Source organism: Protopterus annectens, chromosome 13.part0, assembly GCF_019279795.1.
Source record: "Protopterus annectens isolate FY-2018-M chromosome 13.part0, PAN1.0, whole genome shotgun sequence".
In the NCBI taxonomy this organism is placed as follows: Eukaryota; Metazoa; Chordata; order Ceratodontiformes; family Protopteridae; genus Protopterus; species Protopterus annectens.
The window spans coordinates 303685161-303708523 of NC_056747.1; the positions used below are offsets into that span (position 1 = coordinate 303685161).

The window sequence follows — 23363 nt, forward strand, 5'->3', positions numbered from 1 at the left end:
GTTCTGTGTTTTGCCCTCTGGACTCTTTACAGCTCCAAGGGTAATCACGAAATGTTTGGCTCCTGTCATTTCCTTTTGCAGACTTCAGGGAATTCTCATCTATCCTTACCTGGATGACCTGCTCATTCAAGCAGAACATCCAGACACTTTGCAGCAGAACCTTCAAACCACCATCTCTTTGCTCCTCAGTCTGGGATTCACCGTCAACTACATCAAGCCTTCCCTTTCTCCTTCTCAGGATCAGGTTTTCCTAGGTTTCAGGCTAAGGACAGACCTTATGATGGCTTTCCTGCCTTTACAATAGGTGCAGTCACTGCAGACTTAATTCCAACAGTTGCTTCCTCTGTCCTGACTGCCAGGGAATTCCTCAGGATGATAGGGTACATGGCTTCAGTTATACCAGTGCTGTCCCAGACTCCACATGAAAAAGTTACATTGGTAACTGAAAACACTCTGCTCCCAGCATCCTCATCCTCTAGAATGTGTCCTTCCACTTTTTCCTTGCCTAAAGAAGGAATTGCTTTGGTAGATTCAACAAATTTCTCAGAATCCAGGACTCCCCCTGCAACCACTGCCTCCAGTACAAGCAAGTTTCACAGATGCTTCAGATCTGGGACGGGGAGCAACTGGGGAACCTAAAGATCCAACGCCTGTGGTCTCCCTCCATAAGGAAGCAACACATCAACATCAAAGAGATGAGGGCTCTCTTCCTGGCCCGTCAAGTCTTCAGGTAATTTCTTCTACCAGGCCCTTTGAAGCTGTTCACAGACAAGACCACTGATGTCCTTCAAGGATGCATCTGCAGTCCTAACAAATGGGTTGTCCTGCCTCAGGCAGCCCTTCGGTCGGCTGGATTCCAAAGTCTGGGTCTGGCCTCGGCTGATGTCACACTTCACCCGACGTCATAGCTGCTGTGAATTGGGTATAAAGGCATCAGCCGACGCCATTTTCCCCAGTCTTTCTTGCCGCGCGGTGCCCGAAGCAGAAGCTGTTCGCAAGTGCCGGTCGGTCAGATCCAGAGATTACTACTACCGAAGACTTCTAAAAAGCTAAGTACCCCATTGGGGACTCTTTCTTGCCTCAGCCGATGTCAGAAAAAGTAAATAACTTTTTAACTTGTGGGAAACAAATACCTCATAAGGATTTCCACTCTTACTGCCTTCCTTGCTTAGGCCCAGACCACGACGTAGCAGCTTGTCTAGCCTGTGCTTCCTTCAACCGACGGACACTTAGACGTCGGTCGGAGTTTGCAGAGGAGTTTTCCGGCTCCGCTTTTGCTTACAAAATGCCGTCGGATACTCCGACTTCACAATTAGCTAAAAAGCGTAAGGAAAAGGACCGACACTCGCGGTCCGCGGTTTTGGCCGAAACCACGGTTAAGCCAACATGAGTGTCTCGGTTTCGCTGAAACCGAGTCCACGGTTCTTCCTTCGCCGAAAGCATACCTCCTATAGCCGAGGCCTCACAGCATGGCTGAATCTGCTACTGAAATTTCCCCTGCTGTTGCAGGTTCCCAGGATTTATCAGATACTATTCCTTTAGACATATCTACTCCTGCACGTGGAGCTGCTAGGCCCCCTGCATCTATGTCTATCAAGGCTTTTTCCAGGGCTAAAGCAGCTAAAACTTCCAAGGCCTTGCCTGCTAAAATCCCCTCACACAGGCCTACCTCTAGTTCCAAAATGCTCAGCCTGGCTGAGGATCTCATTTCCTTGATCAGGGGATCCCAACCTCACCCTGACTGGGCCTCTCAACACCCTCCAGAGAAGAGGCCTAGAGCAGAGCCCCCTGAGCCAGTTTCAACTGATTATTCCTCGGATGATTCAGAAAACTCAAATCCTCCAGAAGGCCCTTATTCTCCATATGAGGACTCTGATGCATAAGACTCCATCCCTTCTGCCTCTCCTCCTGAGGAATTTTCTTTTGGGGAAACCCTGCATGCTATGAGAGAGCAATTTCAATGGCAGGGCCAGGATTTTTCAGATTCAAGGAAAAGGCTAAGGACCTTTTTACATTTACCACAGCACAGGCCTTTAGCCATTCCTCCAGTTCTAACAGTTGTGGATGATGCATTTAATGATGCTTGTACTGCCCCTGACTCTCTACTCCCGGCCCCTGCTAAGCCCGACAGATATTACAGGGTCCCGGACACACACTTTCACTTGTATAAGGCTCCTATTGCAGATCCTGAAACTATTTCACAGGGCCCCAAAGCTGTAGCAGCTGCCTCTGCCAAAACCCTCCCTCTGAAAGAGAATCTAGGGCATTAGAGAGATGGGGTAAAAGTTTATACTTCTGCTACTCTTTCGGCTAGGGCCTTAAACTGTCAATTCCACATGATTCAGTATCAGGAATTTTGTTAGACCAGCTAAATAAAAACTGTCCTCTCCTGAACCTATAGACCGTAAGTCCCTTCAGGATTTGGTACATAACACTCAGCAGGTCAGTAATCATTCCTTAAAATGCAGCTATGATGCACTGGAGGCTTCCTTTAGATCAGCTATGACTGGTACAGTGATCAGAAGGCATGCATGGTTAAAAGAGCAATCCTTACCAGACCATGTAAAGTCAAAGCTCCTAGATGCTCCCATGGAGAAACAAAGTTTGTTTGGCTCCCCTGCACAGCAAGTGCTAAAGAAGGTGGAAGAAAAAGCAAAATCTGTCCAAACAGTCAAGGATTTCTTACAGGTCCAGCCTCCGTGGTTTAGTAGAAATTGGCCTTCGAAGAATTGGTCCTTTCCAGACACTTCCAGAGCACAGAGGGGCAGAAATAGGCGCCCAAGAGGCAGAGGCCAATCCAGAGGTGCCTACAGGGGACGTCAGTGGCAGCCTAACAACCAGAGAAGTACTGCCACAGATCCAGCTACTACCACTTCCACAGGACAGGCACAATGACTTGACTCTGATACCGCCTACCAGGGAACAACTGGAAGCACCCTTAGGCGGAAAGCTAGCCTTATTTTCCGTAAACTGGCATTATATTACAGGAGACAAATGGATTTTACAGACAATAGACAAAGGCTACAGGTTTCACTTCCACACTCTACCAAAAAGAGAGGAATGCCAAACCTACCACCAAACCAAAAAACAAACGCTCTAGAACAAATCAACCACTTACTAAGGATGAGAGCTATAGAAAAGGTACCGTCTATGGAACAAGGACAAGGATTTTACTCCAGACTTTTCCTGGTACCAAGGAAAGAAAACCAATGGAGACCTATTCTCAACCTGTCCGCTCTGAACACATATCTCATTGTTCCAAAATTCAAAATGCTGACCCTACAGCAACTTCTTCCCATGCTGGGCAAGGAGTCTTGGCTGGTGACTCTAGATCTCAAGGAGGCATACCTGCACATCCCTATACGACCAGATTGCAGAAGATACCTCAGATTTCTTGCAGGATGAGAGCATTATCAATTCTCAGCATTGCCCTTTGGCTTATCTACTGCCCAGAGTATTCACGAAATACCTGGCATCAGTAATTGCTCATTGCAGGCTTCAGGGAATTCAGATTTATCCATACCTGGACGACTGCCTAATACAAGCGGACAACAAGACCAAATTAACAAAAGATTTGGAAAAGGTTATACAACTACTGCAAGCCCTGGGATACACAGTCAACATGAAAAAGTCAAGGCTGGTACCATCCCAAAGGATAACATTCTTGGGTGCAGAACTGGACACTTCAAATCAGATGGCATTTCTCACAGCAGAAAAGCAAAAGCAACTACCACTCTATTTCATGGCATTAACAACACAGAACCAGCTTACAGCAAGGAAAGTCCTGCAAGCCCTGGGTTACAGACTGCATATGAGGAAGTTGCAATGGTACCTAAGGAATTTATGGTCTCAACACAAGCACAGTCTAGAAGCCCAGATTCCAATAATTCCATGCCTGAAGCAAGAATTCCTGTGGTGGGCTCAGGCCTGTCAGTTGAACAGAGGACTGCCTTTCCACAAGCCTCACCCAAGCCAGACTATCACCACGGACGCCTCAGACCTCGGTTGGAGGGCACACATGGTGGACAAGTGTATACAAGGCCTATGGACACAAGACCAGCTGAACCTACACATAAATCAAAAAGAGATGCTGGCAGTGAAACAGGCAATTCAGACATTCAGACTGTTTCTTCAACAGGGTCATTTGCTGATAAGGATGGACAACACCACAGTCATGTGGTATATCAACAAACAAGGAGGCACACACTCATATCCTCTATGCCGGATGGCAATGGACCTGTGGAATGTGGCCCTGAACCTCAACATTCAGCTCCAGGCCATATTTGTGCCAGGAAAAGAAAATATACTAGCAGACACCTTAAGCAGAACTACCACGGATGCCCACGAATGGATGCTGCATCCAGACATCTTCAAATCCATTACAAAGAAATGGGGACTACCAGAAATAGACCTGTTCGCATCCCCTCACAACCACCAATTGAGGAAATTCTGTACAAGGACATACCACCCACTTGCTTGGAAGGTGGACTCCCTCTCCTTCAGTTGGGAAAACCTGACAGCATATGCATTCCCACCTCTTCCTTTGATGCACAAAGTGCTACTGAAGATCAAAGAAGATCACCCAAAGATCATCCTGATAGCTCCAGACTGGCCGAGGCAGCATTGGTACCCGCTACTGAGGAGTATGTCTCGGACACACGCATGGCCTCTACCTCTACTTCCTTTACTGCTAACACAGAACAACTTCAAGATCCTACATCCAAACTTGAAAACACTGCAACTAGCTGCTTGGAATATTACATAAAACAAAATAACCCAGATTTATCTCAGAGGGTTAAAGACATTATCCTGGAGGCTCGCAGGCCCTCCACAAGGAAGACTTATTCAGCCAAATGGAAAAGATACCTCATTTGGAGTGCAGCAAAAGGAGAAAATGTATCATTAGCAAACATAGCTAACATCCTGGAATATTTAGCAGAACTTTTCCACAATGGCCTGTCTTACTCCTCCATTAAGATTCATGCATCAGCAATTTCAGCAGAATACAACATGGATCATCCAGTCTTCTCTCATCCTCTACTCAGACAGTTCCTGAGAGGAATTAAAAATGTAAAGCCTCCAAGGAAGCCACCTTTGCCTACATGGGACCTTAACTTTGTGCTGGAAAAGTTAACACTTCCCCTTTCGAACCAGCAGCAACAGCAGAATTACAGTTCTTATCTTGGAAAACTGCTTTCCTGCTTGCAATCACTTCAGCAAGAAGGGTTTCTGAATTACAGGCATTAATGGCAATACAGCCCTTCCTTATCTTCCATCAGGATAGAGTGTCCTTGAGAACTAACCCTACTTTTATGCCAAAAGTGGTCTCCAGGGTATCATTGAACCAAGCAATCCACCTACCAACATTCTTCCCCAACCCACAGAACAGGGGGGAAAGACTACTACATACTTGGGATGTGCACAGGCAATTGCGCTACTATCTGGACAGAACCAAGAACAATAGAAAAACTGACCAGCTTCTGGTAGCATATGCAACAGGAATGGAAGGAAAAGCAATTTCAAAACAGACAATCTCAAAATGGATAGGAAATTGCATTAGATTTTGTTACTCTTTTCATGGAAAGACAACTCCAAAAGACATCAGACCTCACTCCACAAGGGCTACAGCCACTACTACAGCTTTCTTACGAGGAGTGGCTACCAAAGACATTTTAGAAGCTGCTACTTGGAGCTCCGTGCATACATTTGCCAAGCATTATAATCTACCTTTATACTCCAGATCACGAGCAGGTTTTGCAACTGCTGTTTTGCAAGGGATCTTAACTGCATAATCATCTTAGTGCCTCCTCCCCCAGTTTGGCTATGGTAATCTACCCATTTATTAGGACTGCAGATGCATCCTTGAAGGACATAGTACAATTTTGTACCTACCATAAATGTAGATGTCCGAGAGGTATGCATCTGCAGTCAGGATTACCCATCCTCCTTCCCCTCTGTGGTACTCCTAGGGTATTTGCCCATCTTGTAACTAGCTGGGGGAATCTATTATGGTGTATTTGTTTGTATATATGTATATACATGTTTATTTTTGTTTGTTCTCTACTGTTTGGAATCATTTACATGTATACAAATTTAGCCTTCCTAGAGGGCACCTGGCATCTGGGGCAAGAAACACTGAGGAAAATGGCGTCGGCTGATGCCTTTATACCCAATTCACAGCAGCTATGACGTCGGGTGAAGTGCAACATCAGCTGAGGCCAGACCCAGACTTTGGAATCCGGCCGACCGAAGGGCTGCCTGAGGCAGGACAACCCATTTGTTAGGACTGCAGATGCATACCTCTCGGACATCTACATTTATGGTAGGTACAAAACTGTACTTTCTCTGGTATGTGAACAAGCAGGGGGGGAGAAAGTCTTATCTACTGTGCAGATTAGCAGTCCAAGCCTGGGAGGTTGCTCTTCAAGCAAAGGTAACTTTGATAGCTATTTATATTCCTTCAGCTCAAAATGTTCAGCAGACGCACTGAGCAGATCCGTGACACAAGCCCATGAATGGATGATCCACAGGGATGTGTTTCTGGACATTCTTAACCAGTAGGGTACACCTCAAATAGATCTCTTTGCCTCCTTTATGAACAGACAACTTCCAAAGTTCTATGCCAGAGTCCTATACCCTCGGGTTTTGAAGGTGGATGCTCTGTCATTCTCATAGAAGGGGATGTTTGCCTACACACCCTCCTTCCTCCTAATTCTGAAAGTCCTGCTGAAGATGCAGAAGGATAAAACAAAATCTTGTTGGTGACTCCCTTTTGGCCAAGACTGTGTTGGTTCCCTCTTCTTCTGCAATTAGCCAAGGGCAGTCATCACGAGTTACCTCACAGGGTGAATCTACTCACGCAAGACAAGGGATCTCTTATTCACCCCACAGTTTGCAACACTGAACCTGACTTTATGGGTAATAGGCTTCTGATTCCTTTCAGACACCTCTTTTCTAGGGACATCCTTCTGGTTCTGCAGGAGGCCAGGAAACCTAATACAAGGAGATCTACTTGTCCAAATAGAAGAGGTTCTCCATCTGGTGTCTTAATAAGAGACCAGATCCATTTTCAGTGGATATTCCCGTAGTCTTTTCTTACTTGTGTGAGCTGCTCAAGGCTGGACTGGATTATTCTTCAGTTAAAGCCCATTTGTCAGCCATTTCTGCATGTCTGCCTTTGTCTCCCCCCTTAGCTTCTAGACTAGAGTTTAAACTTTTGTTAAAAGGCATCCTTCACATCAGACCTCTGAGAAAAACCTGTTAGTCTCCCTGGGATCTACATTTCTTCTTGGAAAAACTAACCCCGACTTCTTTTGAGCCTGCTCCCTCTTCTTCCCTAAATTTATGCACATGGAAAACTGTTTTACTGGTACCCATTACTTCTGCTAGGCAAGTTTCTGAACTCCAAGCTTTAATGGCTTCACCTTTAATGATTTTTCAGAAGGATGGGGGTATCCCTTTGTACTAACCCTTTCTTCATTAAAGTGGTTAATGACTTGTCCCTCAATCAATCTGTTCACTTACCCACCTTTTCCCTTCTCCTTAAAACTCCAGGTAAAGGGTGTTGCACACTTTGAATGTACACAGACAGCTTAGTTCTATTTGGATAAGACCAAATCCATTAGAAAGTTTGAGCAATTGTTTCCTTTCACCCCAGGGCTTTGGGAAAGCCTGTCTCTAAACAGACTGTTTCATGTTGGATCTGTAGGGCAATTTCCTTTTGCTGTGTCTGTCAGGGGAAAACTTTCTTCTTCTGTTAAGGCCCACTCCACTAGAGCAGTGGCTTCCTCTGGAACCTTCTTTAAAGGCCTGGACACTTCTTCTATCCTGAAAGCAGCTACTTGGTTCTCTGTCCATACATTTACAAAACACAATCAGCTGGATTCTATCTCCAGATCTAGAGCAGAATTTGCTAGAGCAATTCTACATGGCTTTATTGAGACTTCTTGTGCTCCTATTCCCCTTTCTCTCTCATGAGCTTTGGTATTCTCCCTCTTGTTATGAATACTGCAACACGGGAACAGGAGGACATAGTATAGCTGTGTAAAATCTTACCATAGCCATAGATGTCCTTCTCTTCCATGTTGCAGTATTCTATCCCACCCTCCTTCCCCCTTGGGTCATGCTCTTCTTTGGATATTGCCTAATTGCCTCTTATCCTTGGACTGGTGTTCTGATTGGGGCATTCAGATTTGAGGTTGGTACGTGCAGACATCACTTTTATGGCCGACGTTGGCTGTTTTATATGCAACATTGCACGTACCTTGCAGTAGCTAAAGTCTTTGGTATACTGGCCGGACGTTTGGATCACCTAGGAAGGAAACTCCCTCATGTCATGAATACTGCTGCATGGAAGAGAAGGACATCTATAATTATGGTAAGATTTTACACAACTATACTTTTCCATGGATTTACAGTGGGGTGTGTAACTTGTGTGGCTAGCTTTGTATTAAGTTCTGTTAGTGGTATAAAACAGAAAAAAAGTGTATCATTTCACCTCAACTCACAACCAGTTTCAAAACCAGGAATTTTGAATTGTGGTGTATAGAATGATACTTAAAGTTATTTAAATTCTTTCTTTATAATCTGGAGTATGCTGATATGTTGTTAGACATACAGTGTCCAGGTAAGTCAGGAAAGTCTGTAATGAGTTCACATGCATATTGTCAGAAGGTTGGGTGGTGACTGGTGTGTCGCTGTGGAATTGAAAGCAGCAAGATTAAAAAGAAATTTAAAAACATAAGAATATATCCTCCTGCAATGTTATTGTTAATAATAAAAACAGAAAATGACAGGATGACTAAACATTTACAAATCTGGAGATTCTTTGTTTTCATTTAGTCTCTTTGGACAGAGTTTTATACATTTACTTAAATGAAAAGTAAAAGGAATGTTTTGAGGTTTTGTTGGAGCATGTTTCACTCTGTCCTGCATATGTACTGTGCCCATGAAATGAAGACTGTGGTTGTGCAGTAATGGCATTCTGTGCACTCTGTGTAAAAACACTGGTGTAATGTTTGTTTTGCTTTGTAATTTGGCAGGATGGATCATGTAATGGACTTCAGCATTATGCAGCTCTAGGACGTGATGTGATTGGTGCAAAATCTGTGAATCTGATGCCCAGTGAATTGCCTCAGGATGTCTACAGTGGAGTAGCTATGCAGGTGAGGTGGAGAGCTGTTTTGTATAGAGCACTGCCATTGATGGCAAAGCTTCACTTTTTACTAGTTTAGGAATACAGACTGCTATGTGAAGCACAAGAAACACCAACTGATATGGCTTAAAAACAAACCACTTCTGAATGCTGTTCTTACGGAAAATTTTGTGAAAACATGGTGTGATAACTTAGGTTAAAAGTTTTTAAAATTTGGAAGAGCCTCTGTGATAGTGGAGCAGGACAAACTCTTGGAACTGAAGTAATTCCTAAACATATGACTATGTTCTTTTGTTTGACAAGGTGAAGAAAATGAGTGTAAATTACCAGGTAAGATTCATAAAGGTTAATATGAGGTGTATACTACGTGTACATCTTGAGGTAACTTTCCTGAATTCAAGAACAGCCGTGCCGCAATGCTTTTGCAGTTTATTCACTTAGAAAAGTTACATTAAGTTTGTGCATAGTGTACATACACTTTGTGGTAATTTTTATTAATCCCTCATCTGTCTGCTACATGAACTTTGCTGTTTATTCAGTTACAGTTGTTTAAATTCGTTTGAGGAGACCCATGTTTTGATCTGTATTTTGCAGTAAAGCTTCCACAATCACTAGTTCAAAGTAAAAATGCTTTTCAGACTACACTTCATTTTGACCTTATCACATTGTTGCATGTGTTGAGATAGTTCATGTCTGTATTCACATTGTCCTGCAGTTTTTTTTTCCTTTTCTGCCCTTGTTAAGAGTGAGAGGGTGCACTGTGCTTTGAAAAGGTTAGATGTGAAGTTGTTCTATCTCGCCTTCATTATCACTGATTGGTTTGGAGCCGATCCTCGGCTTCGACTTGGCCAAAATGCAAAAGCTTGAGGTCTTCAACTAGCTCATGGCCTACTTCCTATCCCATGATGCACTGGTGCTTCCACCAGATCTCGTTTGCCGCTGCAACAGATCGGGTGTTCTTTGACAGCTCTGGCCAGTATAATTTTAATATTTGATAAAAATTAATAAAATTGTTAGTTTAGCTTAGTAGTTAGTTTCTAATAGTTTAGCTTAGTTAGTTTTTCTTCCTTCAATTGCTTACTTAGATTTAAATACTTAGTGTGTGTTTTTTGATAATTGTTAGTGGCCGTTGTTTTTTTTTTTTTTTCTCTAGGCCATTTAGTTGTACAACTCGTTTAAGTTAGAGGGTTGTTTAAATAGTGAATTCTTCCCACCCTAGAGTGTATTCAGCCTAAGCCCGAGTTTTTAGGGCAGTAGGTAGTTGTTTATACTATGTGGTGGTGGTGTTATAATATTGCATTAGTTAGATCCCTGTGTTTTTTTATTAGGGCTATCATAGATAGATATATATGTGTGTGTGTGTGTGTGTGTGTATATATATATATATATATATATATTTTTTTTTTTTTTTTTTATTTACTGTGTGTTACCTTTTAGTTAGGCATATAGTATGTTCTTGGCTTTAACAGTTGCAGTTAGTATTTGATAGTTTCTGCCATGTCTCAGCCAGAGAAAGCAAAATCTGGATTCAAAAAGTGTCCTAAATGTGGACAAAAACTGTGTATAACAGATGGTCACACAGAGTGTGTTTATTGTTTAGGTGAGGTTCACCTACAGGAGAATTGTGCCATCAAGTCAGTCCTTTAGTTCTCATGTTCTTCACGAATGTAGGAACAAACTAATAGCTAGGGTATTATTAGAGTCCTCTTTCCAGAAATCTTTAGATAAGGACAAACTGGACAAGCCCTTGAAATCCTCCAAGACTTTGTCTTCCAAATCATCATCTGGATCAGAGCCGAAAAAGGGTTCATTGACCTCTAAACCGAGTCAAACTGACACCTCGGCTCCATTGCCTTCAGAACCGGAGGTGGTGGTTGTTAGTAGGAGCGGGTCCCCGATATTGGAGCTGGTATCTCCTACTTTAAAATCTCCAATCCTGCAGTCAGTGGCTTCTTCTAAAGCCTCTTCTCAGTCCTCAAGACTATCTGATAAGGATGTGGATCTGATGGTGCAGAGTCTGCTGCAGTGTCGGGGCCAACCCCTGAAGCTTTAGAGCTGACTAGGACCCAGCCTATGATTACTGTTCCTCCTCCGATTCGACCTGAGGTTTCAGAGCCGGAGTGTTCGGAATTGATGATTGTGGAACCATTGGAGCCGACACCCCTCCCAGGCCTGTTGGTTCTGGCTACTCTGACTTCTTCGGTGCCGACCTTAGAGTCTAGGAGCTGACACTCACTGGTCGGGTCCAGAGTGGATAGTTGTACCGATCTTTCAGTTCCGACTTTGCCTCTTGGGGCCTCGGTTCGGGTGAGTTCAGCACCTTCCTTGGGCTTGGAGCCCACCGCTTCGGTGCTGCGGAGACTGTTTCTACGGATCCAGAGATCTCTTCAGATCAGAGCCAGGGGGCCTTCGATGCCATGAGGAGAGCATTGTCCCCTCAGGCATCCACATCATCGGTACCAGCAACCTCCTCCCCTAAAGCACCTGTGTCTACCCTTGCTTCACTGATCCCTCAAAAGCGTAGAGATCCAGAGCCTCAGGTCTCCCCATTGGGTAAGCCTCGCTCTTCTGGGACATCCCGAGAAGCTCTACTGAGGAGGTTACCAGGAAGAGGCTTTGCAAGAGGAAGCATCTGGACTCCCCACAGGAATCCATCACATCAGGTACTGACTTAGATGAGTCAGAAGGGTCCCCACGGTCACCCTCTGAAGATATATCCTTTGGTGATATCTTGGAAATACTGAAACAGAGAGGTGGTTGGAAGCCCTTAAACCCTACCGATGATGAGTCATTACTCCTGAAGGCTTTCGGGTCTCAGCCCTCCACCTCTTGGGTGACTCTGCCTTTCGATGAACTGATAGATCTTGTTTCTGGAAAGGCATGGGAGTCCCCAAATACCATGGAACCAGTCCCCCGGAGGCCTAAAAAATTCATAATGTCACCCCATGACAAGACCTTCCTTACTGAAGGAGTACCCATTGATGCTATGGTGATGGTGGCAACCACCAAGGAGGAGTTGTCAGAGACTTCTACATCTGTTCATCCTCCTAAAATGGATTCTAGGCTCATAGACAGATACGGATATATGAACACCTTTACAACATTAAGAGGGGTAACAACAAAAATGCATTATATAAATGCACTTTGAGCTGTAAAGGTGCTTCTTACACTTTTTTTGTATTAGATGAAGTGGTAGTGGATGGTAGGGGTAGTTCCTGGGAGACTATGTTGGAATATAGAGAGGTTTACTGGCAACTGGTATTAGAAGCCAATAGGTGGCCGGGTATGAATGACATGGTCACCCTAGCCCCAGTTTTAAAATTAGGAGCAGCAAAGTTATGAATTTCACACACATGTGGTTTGAAATATTGTTCAATAAGATTGATTTTACTTGATTTCTTTTTACATTCATTTATAACATGCATTCATTTTTTATATCCATCTGTTTATTTACTACAGGTTTTAAAAGTATGTTTTTAGATATTTAAAAGTGTTTTAACCATGGAAAAGTTGTATTTATTATTCTTGTATTTATTATTCCTGTTTTTAAGGTATGTTTAGAAAAGGGTTAAAATTGAATTCAGTGTCACATGATTTTAAGTTTTGGCAGTGTGCAAAGGTAGAAATGGGGAGGGGTTTGGACTGTCAGCATTTTTCTGATGAAGTTGGAGACAAAAACGATCATTGTGTGCTGTGTTGTGCTTTGCTTGCTGTGGAACACAATAAATGTTTTTAAGGTGGTTACGGCTTGCTGGTGCTTTTTTCCTGTTTATTGGTTTTCTTTTGGGCACCTCATCCTCCTGGACTTGGTTTTTTGTTTTACTTTGAGGATGGCGGAGCTTATTGTATCCACCGAAGCTGCTTCAATCGGAAGCAGCAATGAGAAAGCCATTTTGGATATACTGGGTAAAGTTACACAGCTTGTTGATCTTATGACACCAGTCTGTCTATCACTTGTTAAGTCCGCCTCTTTTTCATCACTTCCTGGTAACCAGGAAGCTGGGGTGAAGTCAAAGCATGGTAATGGTGTTTTCTCTGACTGTACTAGTGGTGAAAACAGCAGAAGGAGCAATTTATCTGTTTTTGACAGCCTAGGGACTCCAGAGGTGTTTAAAGACAATTTTTTAAACAATGAAAGTAGTGGAGCCTGTCGCTCTGATTCAGGACAGGATGTGAGAACATAGGGTGACTCTAATGTTGTTAACAATGCTCTTTCTAGTCAAAGTAATTCCTACAGTTGTAATTTGGATATCTGGCTGAATCAGCGTGTTTCTTTTAACCGGATAGACTTTCATTCAGATGAAACTGACACCTATTCAAACAATTTAGACAAATTGCATGATTTATTGCTTAAATTTAAAACTCTTGATGCTGACAGTGTGTATCTAAGGGAATGTTTAAATTTAAAAGTTGTACCTAAAGTGTTGCGTGTGTACAGATACCCAAACAATGTTGAAGAGGGATCTGAGTTTCACTCAGAATTGATAAGAATATTTGATTCATGTGGTTTTGAAATTTTGAAAGCTATTATTAAGCAAAATGAAAGGCTAATGAGTGTTTTGAATAAAAACATTAACAATGTTAACACCTGTATCTTAAAAGATTTAATGTTTACTGTAGACGAAGAGAAAAAGAAGTACTTTGACCTAAGAGCCCAAGTAGATGAAAAAGTGTCATTGATTGTTGGTAGAAAGAAAACAAAGTTGAATAGGGATCTGCATGAATATGAGCATAATACTCACTACCCTAGACCAAAAGGTACTGCTAATTTTGAAAGGTATGGAAATATGGGTGGGTACAACAATGGTAGGCGTGACTACTATGGTTCTGATTGTTAACCATGATTCTAGTACAGATCACCCTTCCGGGCACACTAACTATCAGGACCCTTTAGAATATCCCCCCCTCCGAAGGTCGGAGAGACTGAAGAGCAAGCCTATGACCAATTATTATCAGGGCAATTGGAGGGGGTGGAGCATCAACAGGAGGGGGTAACAAGCTCAATAGTTGTTACTTGGGAGTACCATAGTACATGATGAAATGGAGTCAGATGAATGTATTGTGGAAAATGGACCAATTTTGACTTGCCAGGGACACTCTATTTTTAATTATACAAGTTTGCATATTACTAAGGTCTTTTTTGATTTATTTTCAAAAGGTTTTAAATTTGTTGTCCGCAAAAAAAATGTGTTTTAAGTAATGTATTAATTGACTTGAAAATGTTCATCCGCAACAAGAATTTAGAACTTTTGCTGGATGGGCAAAGTGTTCCGAGTGAAGGTTTGAGAAGGAAAAGTGTGTGGAATCCCCCTGTGCACCCTCAGCTTAAAAATTTAGAGAATGTTTTGGAAATGGAACTTAGAGAAAAACTTTCTGTTAATAAGGTTAATTTTAACCTGACATCTGAAGAAAAAACACTTTTAGATTCCATTAGGAAGAACAAGTATGTGAGGATGATGAAGCCGGACAAGGGTGGGGGCACGGTGCTCATGGATGTTATTACGTGCGACAGTAAGATGATGGATATTTTGTTAGACAACAACAATTATGTGAAGATCTCTATTAATGAGGTGCATATTGCATACAAAAAGGTTTACATTGCACTCAGTGATTTGGTATTGGAGGGTTGTATAGATAGAGATACTTTCTGATTCTTACACAACAAGGAACCAAGAGTACCTGTCGATCTTTGGGATTCCGAAGGTCCACAAAGATGTACAAGATCCCCCCTTGAGGCCCATTGTAGCTGCTAGTCATTCTGTCACTGCACCCATTGCTAAATATTTAGATCATAGGTTAAAGAACCTATCTGTGGGTGCATGTAATGTGCTGAAGGACTCATGGGATTTTTTAAAAAGTGTAAAGGACAAACAGATAACCAAAGAAGTAATTTTTATTACTATTGATGTGGTGGACCTTTTCACTTCTATTCCCCATAGAGCTGGCTTTGAGTTTTTTGAAGAGATTCTAAGGTACGGAAATATTTTTTCTGAAAAAGAGATTTATGTTTTTACTGTCGTAATGGAATTGTTATTAAACAATTTTCTCTATTTTGAAGGGGAATGTTTTCGACAGTTAAAGGGAGTTGCCATGGGGGCCACGTGTGCCCCCACTTATGCAAACCTAGTGATGGCTTGGTGGGAGCAAAAGTATATGTTTAATTCAGTATTTAAGGATTGTTGGGTACTATACAAACGTTTCCTTCATGATATCTGTATATTTTGGACAGATAGGAGAAATTTATGGACTTCTTTGAACACATTTCCAACAGTGCTGATTTTTTTAGATTCACATATAAGATAGGTTATGACAGTATTGACTTCTTAGACGTCCATATTAGGAAGAGTAGTAATGGGTTTGAATCAAAAGTACACAGGAAGGAGACATATTGTAATTCATTTTTGCACTTTTCTAGTGCCCACCCATACTTCCAAAAGAAAGGAATAGTGAAGGGTCAATATGAACGTGGTAGTCGAATGACCACTGATGACAATGATTTTTTTGATGAGTGTGACCTACTAAAATGTATGTTTTTAGAAAGAGGATACCCAGAGACCTTGATTAAGGAAATCCAGGAAGAAGTATTGCAGCATAGGAAGGACAGATTTACACCAATTTTACATTCTGGTGATACAGGTATAAAAGAAAGGGTAACGAGCAATGGGGACAGTGACTCCTATGAGAATATCTTTATTGTGGATTTTAGTGGTGATGCGCAGGTCATTAGAGACATTGTCCAGATGGAATGGAACAGATTTTCCAAGCTCTCTGACTTGAATTTAAAATTTGATGTTCCACTAAAGTTCATCTTCAGAAAAGGTAGATGTATTAAGGAGCTTATGGAAAACAAACTTGGGGGAAACTTAATTAGAAGAGTGGGTACCTTCAAGTGTGGAGCATGCCAACAATGCCCTTTTATAGCTGATATTTCTGAAATTACTGTCAGTAACAGGAATAGACACATTACCTCTAAATCCTATTTTAATTGTGAAAGTAAGGGACGTGTTTACATTGCAACCTGTAAAAAATGTAAAGCGTTTTACATAGGTAAGACGGAAAGGTGTTTAAAGAAAAGAATATATGAACACCTTTACGACATTAAGAGGGGTAGCAACAGAAATGCACTTTGAGCTGTGAAGGTGCTTCTTACACTTTTTTTGTATTAGATGAAGTGGTAATGGATGGTAGGGGTGGTTCTTGGGAGACCATGTTGGAATATAGAGAGGTTTACTGGCAACTGGTATTAGAATCCAATAGGTGGCCGGGTTGGAATGACATGGTCTCCCTAGCTCCAGTTTTAAAATTAAGAGCAGCGAAGTTATAAATTTCACACACGTGGTTTGAAATATTATTCAACAAGATTGATTTTACTTGATTTTTTTACATTAATTTATTCATTTTTAACATGCATTCATTTTTTTATATCCATCTATTTACTACAGGTTTTGAAAGTGTGTTTTTAGGTATTTAAAAGTGTTTTAAATGGGGCAAAGTTGTATTTATTATGCCTGTTTTTAATGTATGTTTAGGAAAGGGTTAAAATTGAATTCAGTGTCACATGATTTTAAGTTTTGGCAGTGTGCAAAGGTATAAATGGGAAGGGGTTTGGACTGTCAGCATTTTTCTGATGAAGTTGGAGACGAAAACGATCATTGTCTGCTGTGTTGTGCTTTGCTTGCTGTGGAACACATTAAATGTTTTAAGGTGGTTACGGCTTGCTGGTGCTTATTTCCTGTTTATTGATATCTTGGAAATACTGAAACAGAGGGGTGGCTGGAAGCCCTTAAACACTACCGATGATGAGTAAGTACTCCTGAAGGCTTTCGGGTCTCAGCCCTCCACCTCTTGGGTGACTCTTTCTTTCGATGAACTGATAGATCTTGTTTCTGGAAAGGCATGGGAGTCCCCGAATACCATGGAACCAGTCCCCGGGAGGCCTAACAAATCCATAATGTCACCCCATGACAAGACCTTCCTTACCAAAGGAGTACCCATTGATGCTATGGTGATGGCGCCAACCACCAAGGTGGAGTTGTCAGAGACTTCTACATCTGTTCATCCTCCTAAAAGGGATTCTAGGCTCATGGACAGATACGGAACGTGCATGTTTAGTTCAGTGGCCTTTGCTCTTTGATCTCTGAACTATCTTACACGTTCTACTAGACTGCACAGAGATCTCCTTAAGGAGTTGAGAGATGCTCTTCAGGGTGCAGTAGCTGTGGGGGTCTCAGATAAGGTAACCTCCCAGCTTGCTACCCTAAATTCCCTTATAAACTCTTTCATGCGTCTGATTTCGTACGCAGCTGATGGAACGAGCAGAGCAGCAGATTCAGGAAATGCTCTTAGGAGACACTCCTGGATGCATTTATGTTGTTTTGTGGAGCCCTGTAAGTCATCCTTTGTTAATACCTCCTTTGATGGTTCATCCCTCTTTGGACCGGAAGTTAAGGAAACGCTTACCAGGTGTGAGCAAGATGGAAAGACTGTCTGCTGTAGGGGTCCGTTCTTCCGCCCCTACCAGATCTTCCCCTAAAGGTAGGAAAAATGGGAAAATGTGGTTCCATAAATCCCAAGGAGCTTTCTTTGACACATGCAGTGAAACCCCCTCTAGAGGCAAAGGAGGGGGTAATAATGGAAGACATTGTTCACATGGATGAGGGGGCCCGCAGAATCAGGGTGACAGAGATCAGTTCTTTGGAAAGTCCTATCAACGCTCCTGAAAGGAGGTCCGTTTGTCCATCTCTGGAGGCAGTCGGGGGACACTTATCTTTGTACCCAGACACCTGGCTAAAAATAAAAAAAGACCGTTGTGTACAAAGCGTCATATCCAGAGGATATTCAGTTCCCTTTGCCACCCCTCCACCCCTTGTGAAAAAAATCCCGGATGCACCACCCGGTCACAGGGAACAAGCAACCACAGAAATTGCAAGGTTGCTAGAAAAAAAGAGTCATCCAACCAGTCCCAGCAGACCAAAGAGGATCTGGAACTTATTCAAGGTTCTTTTTAGTTCCAAAGAAAACGGGGGACTGGAGACCCATCTTGGATCTCAGCAGATTGAACAAATATGTCAAAAAAACAAAGTTCCAGATGGTCACATTACAGTCTATACTTCCCTTTCTAGGGAAAGACAATTGGATGTGCTCAATAGATCTCCAGTATGCGTACTACCACATACAAATGGCCAGACCATCCAGAGATCATCTGCCCTTTCGTCTGGGAGCCAGTCATTATCTGTTTCGAGCTGTGCCCTTTGGTCTCACTACAGCCCCCAGAGTGTTCACCAAATGCATGACAGTAGTCCTGGCTCACCTGAGATGCTTAGGATTCCAAGTGTTTCCATATCTAGACGATTGGCTCCTCACCGCCACCACCGAGCATCAACTCATACAAGCAAGGGATACAACCGTACATTTTTGCAGTCAGTTGGGCACTACCTTAAACTCAGAAAAATCTGCCTTATCGCCATCCAAATGTACCGTTTTTATAGGAGCAGATCCTGACACCGTCTCTATGACCATAAAGCTTCCAAAAGAAAGAGTTTGGACCCTTCAACAATAAGTACTCAACCTCATCTCAAAGCAAAAAACACCAGCTTCAGCATTGCTCACAATATTAGGGACAATGGCGGCAACAATCATTGCCATTCCTTTCAGTTGAATGCATATGCTGCAATGGCTCCTCTTCACACAGTGGTCCTTTCAAGAACTTCCAATGTCATACCCGATCGTAATAACAAATGCATGCAAGAAGGATCTTCACTGGTGGCTGATTTCTCCTCAAGCCTTACTAGGACGCCCCTTTGTTTTACCCACTCATATTGCCACTGTGACCATGGATGCCTCCCTGATAGGGTGGGTTGGGGAGCATTTCCAGGGAAAGACAGCCCAAGGCACATGGGAGAAACATGAGGCTCATCTGCATATCAGTGTCTTAGAGGTGAGAGCAGTATGTCTAGCGTTGCAGTCCTTTCAACACTTTCTTCCTCTAGGGACTATTGCAGTTCAGACAGGCAACATGTCAGTAGTCTGGTACTTAAACAAACAAGGAGGAACCAGATCTTTCCCCCTATGTGGAGAGGCCCTGAGAGTATGGCAGTGGGCAACATCCACCCAGCGTTTTCTGAGAGCAGCTAATATCCCTAGGAGATCCGATGTGATAGTGGACAAATTGAGCAGAGCAATTTTATTACCTCACGAATGGTCCCTGAAACAAGAAGTAGCGAAAAGGATATTCCGCAGATCGAGCCAACCTTGCTGTGTGATCTCTTTGCAACTCCTACCAACACCAAATGCAGCAACTTGTTGTTGTGTCTTTCGGCTTATCCCTGTTAGGGGTCGCCACAGTGGAACTCCGGTCCGCTAATGTTTGGTAGTGGATTTTTACGTGCCGAGTTACCAGCCCTGACGTGCAACCTTCAACGAAGGCACGCCCAATTCACGCATGCCTCCACACAGAAGACGCTCTAGCTGAGAATCGAATGTGACAACGCCTTGCTGTGAGGTGACAACGCTACCGCAGCACCACTACCCCGGGACAACACCAAACGCGGCAACTACTTTGCCCTATTCCCCACTCGGGGGATTCCCCCAAGGGATGCACTCGTACACAATTGGCCCCCAGGTCTCCTTTATGCCTTTTCCCTGATACCCAAATTTTTGCAGAAAGCCAAGACTGTGGTAAGGACCATTATTCTAATAGCCCCTTATTGGCCTCATCAGATTTGGTTCCCCTTCCTGCAGCCTCATCTACTTGAAGAACCTTGGATCCTGGACCCTGTTCCAGATCTTCTGATTCATTCATCAGAGGCTCTTCATCCTGCACTTCATACCGTCAGATTGACAGCTTGGCTGCTCCAATTCCAATAATAGCCGGGTTCCAGAATCTTTCACCTGCAGCTCTGAACATCCTAACACCTTCTCATAAATCATCTATCAGGAAGTTATATGTTAGTAAAGATTTTCCATATGGGCATCCAAAAACAATGTTGACCCGTATTTGGCATCACTTGCTTCCATTCTAGAGTTTCTGACCAAGATTTTCAATGAAGGGGCAGCTGCAGCAACCATTAGAGTTCAATTGGCAGCAATTTCTAATTTTCATATTGGTGATCAAGGGGCTGCTATCATGTCCCATAGACTGTCTAAAGCCTTTCTCAAAGGTATTATCCATTTGAGACCACCTATTAGATCCCCAGCTGCAACAATGGACATAAATTATGTTCTTTCTAGAATCATTTTACCCCCCTTTGAACCAGCCTCATCTTGCAACCTAAAATACTTATCATGGAAGACCATTTTCCTAGTATCTATTACTTCTGTTCGAACGGTTTCAGAATTACATGCATTGTCCATTAAATCCCCATACTTGATTTGATTGAGTCGGAGCCGAGGATCGTCTCGGAACCCATCAGTGAGAATGAAGGTGAGATGAACAACTCACATGGAACGTTATGGTGAGTACATAACTTCTTTTTTCAGTTTGTCAGTTTTTAAATGGTTATTCCTAAACACTTAACAAAATATCACTTAAAATAGAATTTTTTTTTAATTTTATTTCTTCATTCTATTTTAACCCCCCCCCCCCTCCCTTTTTAGACATCAAGTTTTCTCTGCATCAGAATTTAAAGATTTTCTTACCCTTTTTTCAGGGTACTGTCTTTACCATCATTGGCAATTCTCCTTTCTTTCTTTCTTTCTCTTACTTCTGTAAAGTTTCTTACCTGTTCATAGGGTATTTCTGATATACCATTGTTGGTATTTTTTATTTCCTATATATCCCCCCCCAAAAAAAAAAAAAAACTTTATAATTTTTCTACATTGTTGTTAAAATGGCTGGAGCCAACAGGTTTTTAAGAAGTGCAGTTCCTGTGGGGAGAAAGATACTCAATTCTGATGCCCACAGGAAGTGCATGTATTATTTGGAAGCAGCCCACCTTGAAGCCTCCTATCAGATTTCTCTGGCCTTAAGTGATATTTGCAATAAACTAGTTTTAAAGGGTTTACTGCCTTCATCTGCTTCTTTCACTGCTGCTTGGGTTTCAGGAACTCAAACCCCCTCTAAGAAGCAAAAATCCTCTTCAGAGTCCATGGAGCACAGAAAATGCTGTTTTGCCCGTTCTCCACAATTTGCTCCAGCCTTGGAGCCACCAGCTAAGTTAGTGAAAAGATTGGATCTGAGATCTTTGGATCTGATGTCAGGAACACTCAAATCTCCTAGATTTCTGAGGCCTCACTTTTCACCAGAGGCTGTTTCCCTACAGCTCTGATCACCCTCCTTACAAGAGACTTCAAAGAGATTGCCATGTCCCCCTTCCACATTGTCCTGTATCAGATCCTCCCAAAGTCTGTCTGAAGCAGATGTGGAGAGGATGATGAGGAAGTTCCTCAGGATACAGATTCAGATGGGGGTTATCCTGACTCCGTCCCTCATCAGATCTGTGAGCCTCCAACCTGTTTCTCATCCAATTGTGCATCTTTGTCTGATCCATCCAGTGATTTCAGAGCCATCAGATCCAAGAATTCAAATGGTCAATGTGTTGGATCCAAAGACAGCTACGTCCTCAAGTTCAACTGCATCCCTGTTTCCTTCAACACAAATCCCCCCAGAGCAGGACAAATCTCGCAGCTACTGTGACTGATCTGTGGGGTTGGTTTTGACTCCAAAGTTTTCTGAGCTGTCAGTTCCCCTCGGTGCTAAATAGCTCGAGGCTGACTCCTCCCTCGCTGCAGGATGCAAGGCAAGATCGAGGCTCTGCAGCACCTGGAGCTTCAGCTCTGGTGAGGCCTTCAATGGCTTCTCCCGGTCCGTCTGCTTTTGAGGTTGTGGAAAGGGCTTTCTGTCACCCAAAAATCTATTCTGCTTTTATCTTTTTGGATCCTATCCTTCTACCACCTTCATGTTTGACTTCTGAGCCTCATGAGCCTATCCCATTGGGACAGCCAGCCCATTTGAGCTTCATGGCAGTTCCTCTGCAAGACCTTCCCCTCTCTTCCGATACCTCTCCAGATTGTCCCACTGAAGAGGTCCCCCATAAGAGTTTGTGCAAAAAGGAGGCACATAGATTCCCCTCAGGAATCTTTAACTGAAGACATTGACTTCAGTGAAGGGGAGGGGCTTCCAAAGGTTTCCACCAGATGATGCCTCCTTTGGAGACATTCTAGAGATCCTTCACCAGAAAGGTGGATGGTCTTCCGATCCCCCTTCCCAGGGGGATTCAGTCCTCCTAGATAACTTTGGGTTCAGCCCATCTATGTCTTGGTTTACCTCCCCCCCCCCCCCACCATGATGTATGACCTCATAGAGCTTGTCTCTCTCGCCAGGCATGGAAGGAACCAGATACCGTGGAGCCCATCTCTCATCAACCTGAAAATTTCTTGCTCTGCCTAAAGACAGGCCTCTTTGGAGTAAGGGAGTTCCTGTGGATGCCATGGCTGTGGCAGTGGCCACTAAGTGAGCTAGTAGAACAGAACGCTTCTGTCCATCCTCCTAACAAAGAGTCCAGGGCAATGGACAGATTTGGAAAGTGCATTTACACCTCAGCGACCTTTGCTTTGCAGTCGCTTAATTATTTGGCACATTTCACCAGATTGCAGAGAGACTTGATTAAAGAGCACTCCAAAACTCTTCCTGGGTCCATTTCAGCGAATGAGCACAAACAGCTGTCTGCGCAGCTGGTCACCCCTAGTCTAATTCTAATGCATCCATGAGGTTAATCTGTCCCACAGCATAGGGTTACGCACAAGTGGCGCGTTCAGGCATAGTTGTCAGCAGACATGCCTGGATGCGCTTATGCAATTTTGCGAAGCCCTTCAATTTTTCTGTAATCAATGCTCCCTATGATAGCTCTTCCTTGTTTAGCCCAACAGTGAAAGAAGTGCTCTAGCATAGTCAGTGAGACAGGTAGACCTTGTCTACAGTAGGAATATGTTTTTATACAACACAGAGATCAGTTTCTAGGAGTCAGCACAGAGATAAAATGATATGGTTCTGAAAGTTACAAGGTCCTTTCCAGGACTCAAGGAGAAACCTCCCCCATAGGCATTGGGGGGGGGTCCTAATGGAAGAAGCTGTCCTTGCAACAGAGATGGTCTGCAAAACCAAGGGTTTTGAGAGTCCTTCTCAGATAAATCCTTCCAGTGCTCCTGAAGGGTTGATTGACTGCTTTAGTCTGGAGACAGTTGAGATGCACTTACCTCTGCACCCAGACAC

General features: G+C 43.1%; 1 protein-coding gene across 1 annotated transcript in view; it reads left to right on the forward strand.

Annotated features, from left to right (window-relative positions):
* The window catches only part of POLRMT (RNA polymerase mitochondrial), a 1430506-nt gene that overhangs the window by 1015649 nt on the left and 391494 nt on the right, over positions 1-23363 (forward strand). Inside the window, exon 12 of the mRNA XM_044053892.1 lies at positions 9042-9164. Coding sequence (XP_043909827.1) covers positions 9042-9164 — 123 coding nt within the window. The remainder of the gene's footprint in view (positions 1-9041; positions 9165-23363) is intronic.